Genomic DNA, 13,738 nt, shown 5'->3' with positions numbered 1-13,738 from the left:
GAATCATGAGCTAATTAAATTAAACAAACAAGAAAGCATACTGTTCATGGCTAGCGTAGATAGACTGGCCAGCCGAAAATTTAACTGGATATGATATGGCAATACTTCGGTAATTCGACCCTCGTAAATTCGAAAAATCTGGTAATTTGGGTTTGTTCTCTGGTCCTGGCAAGCATATGCATTACTTAAAGGGACATCAAAGGCAAATAATAGGTAAACTTGGACTTCTAAAATACCATTTCAGAAACCTTGCAGCACTTGTTTCGTGCCAAAAGCTTTTAAGGGAAAATGTCGTCCAAAGGGTCCACATGTTTATAACGCAACTCGAATTGCTTGCCTCCAAGCAGGGACTGGCTGCATTGCATATGGCATCGTTGCCCTTCACTGCCATCAGTGAGTAAAACGGTGCCCGACAGATGGTGGTGCAGTTTCTTGTGTGAAACGTAAAATACGGCCAGAAAACCGAGCCAAGACAGCCGACAGCACGAAAGTGAAAGGAAACGCATGCCAACTCATAAGCACGATTTTCAATGTTGTCACGATGGGCCTCATTCTCTCCTACTTGCAGTTTGAGTTTTGTGAGCCAGCAAAGCCAGCGCAGCATTACCCAATAACAAAACTACTGAAACTCGGAAGCATGGGCGGCACAAAGTCTAATGAAAATTAGACCTTTTGACCGCCTGCTTCGTTGCAGTGGTAACTTCAAAAATCGGTTTTCTAAGAATCAAATAGAAGTACAGTCGGACCCACTTTAATGATACCAGTTATAACAATATATCGGTTATAACAAAGAGAAGCTGCTGCACTGTCAACTTTTGTATGTTTTTCATGGTGAAATAACCCGCTTACTACAAGGCCCCAATGCCGCATTATCGGTTATATCGCTGAAGTCGGGCTGCAGGGTGTCCGAGCCGAAAGGTAGTGAAATGCAAAATCCTTGAAAAGAAAAAAAGAAGAGAAATCCAAGCTGCTGCACGACGAGTCACTGCTCAAACAGCCGCCGCGTGCTCATTTTCCAGCCATCTCCGCCTGCCTCTCCCCCATCACCCTTCCGGCCCTCCAAACGCGAATGGGCTGCGCCCATATCTCTACGCCGCCCCACCTTCCGAAACACAAATGGACCGCACCAACCGCACTGCTCACAGATTGCTCGCATGTTGCTCGCTGGCCCCTCATTCAGCATAGTTCCGCAAACATCTTAATCGCTCGCGATCGTCTTTGTTGGTTGCTTCAGAATTGTTCCGGGCTGCGCAGTTTTTCAGCCTCATTTGACTTTCCACCAATACGGAAGATGGCTGATGCGCTTGCTGATCATCGGCAGTGCATGAAATTGCTGGTGAGAAGAAAGTGCGCAGCTATAGATTTGGAAAGTAATTGCCTCTAACCGATGAGGGGATTGTCGCAAACATGCTTGTGTCAGATAGCGAAGGCGATGACTGCAGCGATGATGCGGTAGGGCAAGCTGCCTCAACGTTGCCCTCACAGGAGGTCCAGCAGATAATTCAGTCACTCTGGAGCTTCGTTTTCATGAGCAACCTTCCGCTGCACTACGTGGAGCACCTGGATGCCTTGGAGAAGGATGTTGGCAAGCTTCTTGTAAAGCATCTAAGGCTGACAGACATAGGGTTTTCTCGTGCAAACCAGTGAGAAACATGTGGCAAGAGGCCTGTGGCGATCTCGCCTCAGCATTTCTTCTCGATTTCTCAAGCTGACAGTCTGCCGCGGGAGCCCTCTCCTGTGCTTGCATCTGTGCATCTGTGTGATGCTTGCATCTGTGCAAGCATCATGTTCTCGTCATACACACTAGACAACAATATTAGACTGTTGACAACGTCTTGCATTGATGGTTGTGGGCAGCCAGAGGTATCGTCGTTGGAGTCCGAGTTGCTTTGCGGCGTTGCGGTCACCTGGCGCTTAATCTCGTTGTCCGTAAGCTCCACGCACAACTCTATGTTGTTGTCGATCGCGGCAAAGTCGTGAAAAGTAACAGCAGCGGGAAGGTCCATCCTACTGCTGCGCAAGTCGGCAATCAGCTGCTCGCCGGTATCGATGTCTTCAGTGGTGCCGTTTGCCTCTTCGGTCACGGGCTCTCCAGGGCCACTAAACCCAGCATTCCTAAAACAATTTGCCATCGTTGAAAGCTGAACAGCCTTCCAGGCATCCGCCAGCATGCCGAGTGCCGAGAACAGGTTAACGGAGTGCGTCTTCCCATTGTCAAAGCACATGAATGTGTGGCCAAGTAAACGGGCGCGGTAGTGCACCTTGAGGTATTAATGACCCCTTGGTCCATCGGCTGGAGCACACTCATTGTATTCGGCAGCAAGAATTCAAGACAAATAGCTTGCAGGTTGCTTACGGCACCGTGCGCCCTACAGTTGTCTACAACTATTACCACTTGCCTCTTCTGGCGCTCAAAAATCTGATCCAGATGGCGGATGTAATCTTCGAACAAGCTTTGTGTAATCCAGGCCTTTGTATTGCTGCTGTACCACACAGGCAGGTTCTTCACACCCCTAAAGCAATTAGGGTTTTTCGCCTTCCCTATCACTAGAAGGGGCAGCTTCTTGGTGCCAACCGCATTTACCCTGACCATGACAGTTACACTCTCTTTACTATGCTTCCTGTCAGCACAGGCCTCATTAGTAAAGTGAACTGTAGAGCAGCATTTTGAAGAATAGGCCTGCTTTGTCACAATTAAAAATGTCCACAGGAGCATACTCTTGTAGCAGAGCCTTCAACTTACTCGTCCGGTAACCCATCACCGCTCTCCCCTCAAACTTTCTTGAAAGAGATCCGTGTCTCTTTTTAAACCCACAGATCCACCCATTGGTGAACTTGAAGTCCTGAATGCCCATTTTTAAAGCGAGCATCTCTGCTTTCTGCTCGAGTATGTTGCCCGAAACGGGGAGGTTCTTTGCTAGGACTCCTTTCAACCACAGCTGCAGGTCCTCTTCAAGCTTTGGATCTTCTCCTTTCCAGTCATTTTTTGTAGTGTTGTAGTGTGGCTGGTCGACTGCAGACAAGATCTTTGTGACATAATCAGACAAGGTCTGTTTTGAAGATATTAAACTCCTTCACGACGTCGACTTGGGTCCATTCTTGCTTGATAAGCCTGGTGATGGCGTCCTTCTTGTCCAGCGTCATGGTCGAATATTTTCCATGCTTCTACACATTTGGTGGAGGCGGGTGAAGAACAGAGGCCATGGCGTCGAAAACATGTCGGTGTTGCACTGAATGAGCAGCCGCAACACACTGAAATAGCGATGATATGTTATACGGCGGCTAGTGAGTGATGGCAGGTGATGATTTCAATTGCACTGTACTGGATAAAAGCCAGCGGATTACATTGCCGGCGGAAACATTGGGCCATAATAAATCACTCGGCGACAGTATTTGTCTTTTCTAAGTTGTTTTGCCCCAAGTTATATGCAAATGAGAAATTGTGAAATATTTGTGTCAATAAAACAATCCTGAACGAGTGCTGAAAATTCGGCATTTTACTGTAAAATTGTAAAATTCAGCAATTATGTACATTGATCATGAAATGAAACATGACAGAAAATAAAAAAAGAAATAAAAAAACAACCAAACAAGCACAATTACTTCAGAGTGCGATGTCAGGTTGCTGTGCATCTGGTCATTTAAGGTGGTAAGAAGTATTATCTAAGCGTAGGAGCCAAAATTACGCCGATGTAACACAAGCTCAAAACGGCAGAAACAAAAGTGTGCATGTTAGCTAGACCTAAATTGATGCATTTCATTTCGTGAGTATAGTACAGCTTACTAAATTTGAAGCATGTTGCATTTTCTTGTACTGAAACACAGATACATCTCCTGTCAGTGTGGACAGAATGTATTGTCCCTGTAACAATTTTTTTTTTTTTTACCATGCCAGTTGCAAAAGAAAAGTCCTTGGACGTTTTCTGGGTCTGCAAACACAACTGCCACTGATCAGACAAAAAAGCCCGTACTGAATAGGTCTAATGCAGTCATTTGCTACAGCAGTTTGGAGTCCTTGCATTTCTGTTTACCGAATGTGATTCACACTTTCTGAAAGCAAAAGCAGCCAATCAAAGAATTGGCACAAGCATGGCGCATTAGTGTTTGAAATGGGATGGCTGTGCCTCCTGCCCATTCTACTCTTGCTGACTGGTGTGTCCTCTGGTTGCAGGTGGACGAGGATCCCTCCTTGATGCCACAATCCTCTGACCAGGGTTACCAGTTTGATCCCAATGCTTCCATCCCTACGGATGGCTTCAAGTTCTGATGGCCATGCTCCGAGCCTCCCGTGACTACCACGGGCAGGGCGGGGAGAATGGCTGCCACCGGGACAAGAGGGGAGGGGAGACGCCGCACCTCTAGCAAGCGCGGCTGGCAACAACAGACGAGTGGCAGTGCGTGCAACTGGTGTGCAGGAGAGTGAGCGAGGCAACTCAGACACCCGTCTTCTGTGTTGGAGGTGGCGCAAGTCGGCAGTGGCACGCCCCCGCTAGTGCTTCTGCATGTTCGACACTTGCCTCTTGCGGTGGGGCCACCACCAACCGTCGCCAAGGGCGCTTTGCCCTCTCCTACTCAGCATTTTTTGCCATCGGTTACTATCATTGTCCAGTCCCCCTTGTGAAGACTCTTCCTGTCAAGCTAGACTGTAGAGAGGTGGTCGTAGCTATTCACATTGTTCTTCCCTTCCTTCAATCTCTCCTCTGCCCTTGTCCGTGGTTATTCTTACCGTATTCCTTCAAAAGAGGTTGCTACTTTCTGTTTCTCTCTCTTTTTGTTACTTGCTTTTCCACCTGTCACCCATGCCTGGTGCTATCTTGGAGAGAAATGGACCAAGCACTGAGGAATTGCGCTCTTTGCTTCTGTTTTTTTTCTTCTGTTTTTGCATGTTCTTAATAGGCATGTGTGGCTGTGCCAGGTGTCCTGTCCTCAGCATAGGTGCTTTGTCATATTATGTACCCAACCTCTGCGTCATGCCAGCGGGATCTTGGCAAACATGAGCAAAGGTAGGGGAAAAAAAAAGACTAAAGAAAGTAGGTCGTGCACATGGTGTTGTGCGTGAAGGCAGAAGTATTTTGACACTCTTTTGTGCAAGTTTTGCTTTTTATTGCTTTTAGGAATTGTGGTTTGCTGTCAGGTGTAATACCTCAGAATCTTCCAGATGGGAGGAGAGAGAAGCTAGTGTGTAATTATATGTCTGTAATTACCGCCTATCCACACTTTGGGTAACCCAAGCTAAGTTGTGTGAAAGCAGGCTTGCAAAGAAGCAAATGATTGTAGCTAAAGCTGAATTTTCTGAGATATACATTGTTCAACAAAGCGATCAAAGGCTGCTGTGCAGTGACAAAGCACTTTCTCCAGAGAGAGCGGGACCTCTGGACGAATTGAGCACAATAGCAAAAGCTGCAAAAGAAATAAAAAACAGCATCGCTGAAGATCAGTTGTTCATCCAGGTGCCTTAAGTTCGGGAAGCTTCCTGATGTGCCCTTGAAGCTGGACGCAAGAGAAGAAAAAAAGAAGAGCACAAAATTTGTGGCCAACAGAAGAAGAAAAGGCAGCGCTGCTGTTGTGGCACTGTGGCAACGGTGAGAATTGCCGGACACAGCCAACGAGCATGAAGTGCCAATCTGTGAACATGTGGAGTTGGAGCTAAGGGACTGCTGCTGCTTGCTTCTGTGCTGTTTTCTAGTTTTTCTGAAGCACCCAGCTGTGGCTGCTTTGATCCATTTTGTGTTCCCAGTGGCAGTTATACTGAGAGCATCTGGGTTTTGTGAGCAGCTCCCAAAACAGTAGGGAAAAAGGGTACAAGTCCAGGATTGAGGGATGCCTTCAGTCAACTTGCTGGGGCATGTACTTTTCCCATGTAAATATTTACTGTGGTCCTGCATTACAGCACTCATTCGTGGCAGTAATGCAGCCAGAAAGAGCAGGGTCTTTCTGGTTTGTTTTAATTCTCGGCTTGATTGCGTTGAGGCAATCTTGGCCGCAACCTTTGATTGTACATGAGTCTGTTTTGCTCGAACTGACACCCCTTTTCCTTTTTATGCCATGAGCAAAACATTAGGTGTTTATAATGTAGGATTTGTACACAAGTATGCTTAACAAATTGTAAAACCATGTGAGGACACACATGATGGTTGTGTCACAATTCGGGAGGACCTTCGTCAAGATATTTTACAAGACGAGCAGAGCTAATGTACAATTCTTTGACCCAGTGGCTGCTTTCGCAGCGATGCTCTGTTTTGAGCTTGCTGAAAACCCAGAGGCTTTTCCTTGACATTTTTTCCCCCTCGTGTGTGTTGTGACCTGGGCGATTAAAGGTTATCGCTCCTTTATTGTTTCGAGCACTGTGAGAAGTTTTGATGGCCAGTTTAAAGCTAGTATTATATTTGGGACTGAATTTTTTACTGCCTGTTTTGTCCTTGTGTGTTTAGGCCTCTTTCGTGAATATGCAATAGCTGCGTGGTTTCACAAATATTTGGGAACGAATTTCTTACTGCCTGTTTTGTCCACGGGTGTTTAGGCCTCCTTCGTGAATATGCAATATCTGCGTGGTTTCACAAATTGTAGGTCTGGCTGTACGTACATTTCTTGTTGCATCTAGCTTTATTCACGAGCCCTCCAAGAAGTATGGTCATGACACGCAGCCATTGTTTTAGGATCAACGGTATGCCCATTCGGTTCGTTGGCACAGCTACACCAGTCTCAAGGTGGCCAGTGTCCCGAATTGTCTGTGTTCTATTTCCGGCAAAGAACATACAAGAATGTGCTGATCATATCGTCAAAGTATAGGTAAAAAAAAGTTATCTGGATCTATTTTTCTTTTCTCTCTCTCTCTCTTAGTGCCAGTAAAGTTCTCTAGGCACCGTTTTGTGAACTTGCAGTGTGCACTAGGTGCTGAATTTGAAGTTGCTCAAATGACCCATTTATTTTCTCTGGAAGGAGTGTTATCCAGTCTGCGCAGAAACGTGTAATTGCAGGAAGTACGAGACCCGTCTCTTGTGGATTGCTGTGTTAAAGCTTCCCAAACGTCCATATTCAAGTGGATTGAAACGCCACCTTGTGATATACACTGTCTGAAGAAGAAAAGTTTCTCTCTCGCCTTGAAGGATCGTTATACCAGGGTGCAGTTGTGGGGAGGTGGAGCCTGGCAATCCTTAGTGTTGTTCTTTGGTAGCATTCCTCCTCCGCCTCTCTGGGCCTCATGTAGTGGGCTCTGGTGGGCATGCAACGTACAGTGCACTACGAGACTAGTGTAACCTGCTGTGGTTTCATCCTCACTGTTGCCCCCCCCCCCTGTGAGCATTGTCTCAGGGGTGCTGTATGTGTGTGTGCATGGTTGTGTGTTCGTGCATTGTTTGGCACAGCTTGGTGAACTTGAAGGACTATGTGCATGTGTGTGCTGCTAAACTCTTGTTACTAGCGGCTGCTGTTTTTTCTCAAAGCCGGTGACAGCTTGTTAAGGGCGTGTTTGATGCCTGCATATAGTTTTTGCTGAGCCAAACTGTCAGCCACTGCAGATATCTTGTGAAATGAGCTCAACAGACTCCTCCTTGATAGGCCTTATTCAAATTGAATCATCAGTGACCACTCGCATGGTGCATGCAGGACGTTGGCTTGCTCAGCTCTCGAATCAAGTTCACCAAGGTGTGATAAATTCCTCTTTTGAGCACCCATTGTCTATGTTGGGTGGACAGCAGCTGACAGTTAGTAACTAATTAATCTGTCGTTGGCTTTATGCCTTAAATTATTTTTCTCCGCCAGAGGGTCCTGCGTCTACAGCCTAGGGCAAAGAAAGCCGAGTGCTTGTTATTTTGATGTTACCTTCCTGTCAAGCTGGTGTGCCCTGTGCGTTTCTGGACTGTGTGCAGTGCATATATATATATATTTCTTTGTTTTTGTTTTTCGTTTTGGCGTCTTGATGCTCTTTAGATGTCGTGGTGCACCTTTGTAAGGAAAACAAATGTCTCCAAGGAGGACCATTGTACATACACTGCAAAGCAAATACTACCTGTAAATTTCTTTTTGGTGGGAATCGAAATTTGTTTTCCTTGCAAAGATGTTTCTCCTTTAAAGCTCCTTGCAGGCTACCTTTAGGTTTACAAAGAGTAACTTGAAATTGAAAATTTTTTTATACTGTATAGGACATGCTATTTCAATCGGCACACAATTTAAAGGGTGATTGAAATGCCCCTTGTAAACCGAGGTGCCATGGCAAATAAAAAAAAAGTATGACCCTGGTAATGAATCTTGCGCAAGTGTACTTGTTCTGTGTCACTGTAAGGACTGTGGGATAGTAGTAAAGCGATCTCAAATTTGTGTCTAACCCCGTATTCATATATGCATCTTCCAAGTCCATACTTGACTTGATATAAATAACGCCTGGTGCAAACGCACCCAATACGCTCGTTGAGGTTCCTTTGGTGCGTTCACGACAGGCATCATTTAAATCAAGGCAAGCGTGGACTTCAAGTTAAGATGCATTTCTGAATACGGGGGCAAGCCTCCGCAGGGTTCATCTCTGGAGGGGTCCCTCGTACTGCACGCTCAGTTTTGATACGAAAGTGTCTTATGGCCCATTCGCCGCGTTTACATGAATACGGTAGAAGCGTATCGTATTATCTCGCCTTATAGCATTCCGCTGGTGCACTTCCGTTGGAATCACTGGCTGGCAAGCTAGCGCCATCTGGGGTCACATTTCGAAATGAGCCCCGTACTTCCGGTAAACATGCTTCCGCTGCCATACGGCCACGCCGCTGGTTGGTTGGCCTGTTGTAATCCCGCAGCGAGTGCTTTCCCATAATTCCTGATGCGATACGCTTCTGTTTACATGCGCCGCTGAAATGCGCATTGTCCATCTCAAACTACCCTTGTTTGGCCTATTGGATGTGATACGCCTTCCTAGCGAATTACCTCGTTAAAATGAGATGCGATACGGTTGAAAGTTGATACGCTTCTGTTGTATTTATGTAAACGCCGCTATTGAGTGAAAAAGCCAGCAGCGTCTGTAGTAGAGAAACGGCGCCAGGCTCGCGCACGTTGGCTCGGATCGATTCGCTAGCCCGACGGATTGTGAACCGAGCAGACTTGGGACGGGAAGCCACCATAATAACCCCAACCCGTCGAATGCCCGAGATTTTTGCTCATCAGCGTACAACCAAAAAAACTTGAAGGACGCTTAAGCTTCGCCTTCAAGAGTAGAACGCGATAGCGTTATCGCACCCCGTTCGCACCGCCCCTTTCTGCTCGGCATGCTCTTGAGTCACAATGAAACGTGCGCCTGAGCAAGCGGAACGAACCAAAGAACTCTTATGTCTCGGAGGGAGGAATGATCTACGCGAGCCAAACGTGATCGGCACGGACAGCCGGGCCGCGACGCGCCTTGAAGGCGGACACGATCATGGGGCTGACGCCTCGATAGGATCGTCCTCTGTCTAGCTTGGGAGCAAGCACCACGCAGACGCATGACTCCTCGCCAGCAGCATGGCACCCATCGCAGGGGCGCCTTCCCACCAGACGCAGCGATCACGTCAGAGGCGTCCCGCATCGGACGCTGCACCTAGGAATAGCGCTGTGAGCGGAAAGGAGCCGCGTCGCCTAAACACGAGGGTTCGAGTGACGCACGCTGGAAATTCGAAGGGGGAGAGCGAGAAAACTTATTGAACACAAAGGTATTGGGGCATCCTCGCACCGGTCCCCGCACGGTCCCAATGCTCTCAAAGGAGACAAAGGGGAGACGCGGGCGAGTGGCGCGTCACCTGTCGGGGCAGCGCCGTACATTGCGAGGAGAGGGCCTTCTGTGTTTGCCGCAAGATGGCCCTGCGTATGCGCCAAACTCGGAAATGTAGCGGAAACGTACTTCGCTACTCGTTTAACTGCGACTTCTGTAATTTACATGCTCATAATTACCGATATACACCGCAGTATAACTTTCTACGGCACGTTTCTAAAGCAACACCGCATTCACTAGAGGCGCTTTTGTACCGCTTTGAACCATCGAACTCGTGGCTGAGTGGTAGCGTCTCCGTCTCACTCCTCAAATCCTGGTTCGATTCTCACCCAGCCCATCTTGCAAGTTCTTTTTATTATGAGTTGCCTTCCGCCACTTTTTCGCTCACGGCCAACGACTCCGACGACACCGGCTTTTCTGCGACACGAGCTCCATAACGCTGTCGCGTTAATACGCCAGCTGATCGTCGAGTCGGGGGTCTGCGTACGCAGAAAATGAAATCAGTTTTTACAGCGAAGCTGTGTGTGGCTAGCCGACTCATCCGTCCGTCCTATAAAACCTCTCAATTTTTCAAAAGTAGCGACATTCTTGGATCTTTACCCCGCTCTCCCCGACGTTTCCTCCTTCACTCCTGTTGCCCCAGGCACCTCAGCTTCCCTATTGGGCAATCTGTGTCACTTGGAAGCAGGCGCCGCGCTTTTGTATATTTGTTCTTTCCGGTGCGCTCCGACCGCCATTTTTGGCCCTGTGCGACGAAAGTACACGCAAACGGACTGACCGAGTGCGTTAGCGGAACAAATCGAGTGTGTTCGGGACGAGAACTTAGTTGTGATGTCGTGCTGCTGCGCCTTCGGTTGCCGCAACCGACACAGCGACGGCAAAAGGCCTCTTTACCATCCGGCGAGCGCAGCGCACACAGAAGTGTGGACACATAGGATCGGGCGGGCTGACTTCGAGGAAGTGGCAAAAAACGCACGACTTTATGAAGTGCCACGGTTCCTCACAACCTCTTCTTTTGAGCCTTGTTCACTCCTGCCGCTTCGAAATAGTGTACGTGCTTATGCTGTGCGTGCTTTTAGCGCGTTTAAGTTTACTTTTCTCGAATGTGCTCTCTTTGCTACATGTAGTTTCGTCTTGCGGCGAAAGTGTACGCATCTGCAGCTGGCCTGTGACATAAAAGCGACTTCATGTTATGTTTTGAGCTCCACCAGAAGTTAACACATTGACGCTTTCGCAAGGCTGACTATGACTTACGGATGCAGTCGTTTTTAGCTTCGAATCTACGCCCGCATGTATTCATTTCGTTTGTGGTGATTAACGTTTTTAACGTCCCGAAGCGACTAAAGCTATGAGGGAGGTCGTAGTGGATGGCTTCGGATAACCTTATTTAGGCCGCCTGGGGATGTTTAACGTGCACTTTGATCGTAGTTGTACGTGTGCCGATAAATTCCTCGTTGGCGTTTCGCAATTCTCGCGCGGGCGCGGTAGCGCTGCGCCAGACGTTGGCGCCTCCGCGTGATTGTATTTATTAAATTTTCTTTGCTAGTTGTAACAACGTGTCATTATTTTATATTATTGACGGCGCCTCCAGGGCACCAAAGCGGCAACGGGAACATTTGTGATGTCAGTGATCTCCAGAGGCCTCTGTTACATGTGCCCTCCTGGAGCAGTACTTGTCAATATATATATATATATATATATATATATATATATATATATATATATATATATATATATAGTCGCGATTACCAAAGAACCCCGCAACGAAAAAGCAGCGCCGCGACTGCTGCAACATACCGCGCCCGTACGAGGAGAATTGCGGAACACCAACGAGGAATCTCACCACGGACCTCTTGCATTTCGCCTCTATCCCAGCTGCTACAGGACGCGTCCTCAATATTGGTGGCTTGAGCAGCGGCTACTCGCACATTTTGTGCGCAAGATTATAATGGCCGAGAAAGGTCCCAAAGGATCGCAGCGGCAAACATGCCGTAACGGCGAACCGGTCTCCGGTGCCGTAGAACTTTTGCCGCGCGAGAAGTGTCCAAAGTAGACGGCAGTTCGGCCGGAGCACCGCCCGCCGCACGAACGACGGGCCAATCGGCGACCGCGAAGATGCGCGTCTCCGCCACCGGCTTCGCAAACAGATTCTGCTTCTGCTTCAAGCAAAATAATTTCCGCCTGGTAAAGTGATGCTCAAATTTAAAATTTTATGAAACACGATATCCACTATCAAACGTGAAACACGAACGAGGTACTTGTCGAGCTCGGCCGCAGTACGCGGCTACCGACAGCAGACGACCGGATCGGCTGTGCTCCCGTCGCAGCCGGCGGCAGCGCCGCTAATATTAGCACATTTTCTTCTTTATGTATTATTATTACGAAGAGAGACAACATCAGTAAGAAAATATTGCGGCTTCTAAGCGTCGGTGATCCATTCTGAAGCGCCGTCAGCTTTAGCTTTGAAGTGGAGAAGGCCTGGCGACGATATCGGCGCCGCCGAGCGATCAGCCGCGGTGAGGCTGCCGTTGGTGCCAGAGTCGTTCGCTGGATATAGCTGGTAACATACAGGAATTTTATAGCATTAACGAGAGGGTGGCAGGTCTTGTTGTGAAACTTAATAAGAGGTACAAAACGAAGGTTTTACAGGTCTACGCCCCTACATCCAGTCATGATGACCAGGAAGTCGAAAGCTTCTATGAAGACGTGGAATCGGCGATGGGTAGAGTGAAAACAAAATACACTATACTAATGGGTTACTTTAATGCCAAGGTAGGCAAGAAGCAGGCTGGAGACAAGGCAGTGGGGGAACATGGCATAGGCACTAGGAATAGCAGGGGAGAGTTGTTAGTAGAGTTTGCGGAACAGAATAATATGCGGATAATGAATACCTTCTTCCGCAAGCGGGATAGCCGAAAGTGGACGTGGAGGAGCTCGAACGACGAGAATAGAAATGAAATAGACATAATATTCTGCGCTAACCCTGGTATCATACAAGATGTGGACGTGCTCAGCAAGGTGCGCTGCAGTGACCATAGGATGGTAAGAACTCGAATTAACCTAGGCCTGAGGAGGGAACGGAAGAAACTGGCACATAAGAAGCCGATCAATGAGTTAGCGGTAAGAGGGAAAATAGAGGAGGTCCAGATCAAGCTACAGAACAGGTATTCGGCTTTAACTCAGGAAGAGGACCTTAGTGTTGAAGCAATGAACGACAATCTTGTGGGCATCATTGGGGCATCATTGTGGGCATCAGTGTGCAATGGAAGTCGGTGGTAACTCCGTTAGGCAGGATACCAGTAAACTATCGCAGGAAACGAAAGCTGTGATCAAGAAACGCCAATGTATGAAAGCCTCTAACCCTACAGCTAGAATAGAACTGGCAGAACTTTCGAAGTTAATCAACAAGCGTAAGACAGCCGACATAAGGAAGTATAATATGGATAGAATTGAACATGCTCCCAGGAACGGAGGAAGCCTAAAAGCAGTGAAGAAACTAGGAATTGGCAAGAATCAGATGTATGCATTAAGAGACAAAGCCGGCAATATCATTACTAATGTGGATGAGATAGTTCAAGTGGCTGAGGAGTTCTATAGAGATTTATACAGTACCAGTGACACCCACGACGATAATGGAAGAGAGAATAGCCTAGAGGAATTCGAAAACTCACAGGTAACGCCGGAAGAAGTAAAGAAAACCTTGGGAGCTATGCAAAGGGGGAAGGCAGCTGGGGAGGATCAGGTAACAGCAGATTTGTTGAAGGATGGTAGGCAGATTATTCTAGAGAAACTGGCCACTCTGTATACGCAATGCCTCATGACCTCGAGCGTACCGGACTCTTGGAAGAACACTAACATAATTCTAATCCATAAGAAAGGGGACGCCAAAGACTTGAAAAATTATAGAGCGATCAGCTTACTGTCAGTTGCCTACAAACTCTTTACTAAGGTAATCGCAAATAGAATCAGGAACACCTTAGACTTCCGTCAACCAAAGGACCAGGCAGGATT

At 47.6% G+C, this 13,738-nt stretch overlaps 1 protein-coding gene across 1 annotated transcript in view; it reads left to right on the top strand.

Annotated features, from left to right (window-relative positions):
- The window catches only part of Kap-alpha3 (karyopherin alpha3), a 61,896-nt gene extending 53,655 nt beyond the window's left edge, over nt 1-8,241 (top strand). Inside the window, exon 11 of the mRNA XM_075680222.1 lies at nt 4,172-8,241. Within this exon, the coding sequence (XP_075536337.1) occupies nt 4,172-4,267 (96 nt within the window). The 3' untranslated portion in view covers nt 4,268-8,241. The remainder of the gene's footprint in view (nt 1-4,171) is intronic.
- The last annotated feature ends 5,497 nt before the right edge of the window (nt 8,242-13,738 follow it).

Source organism: Dermacentor variabilis, chromosome 2 (assembly GCF_050947875.1).
Source record: "Dermacentor variabilis isolate Ectoservices chromosome 2, ASM5094787v1, whole genome shotgun sequence".
In the NCBI taxonomy this organism is placed as follows: Eukaryota; Metazoa; Arthropoda; class Arachnida; order Ixodida; family Ixodidae; genus Dermacentor; species Dermacentor variabilis.
The sequence above is the reverse complement of the archived record's forward strand: the minus strand, read 5'-3'. Positions and strand labels throughout refer to the sequence as shown.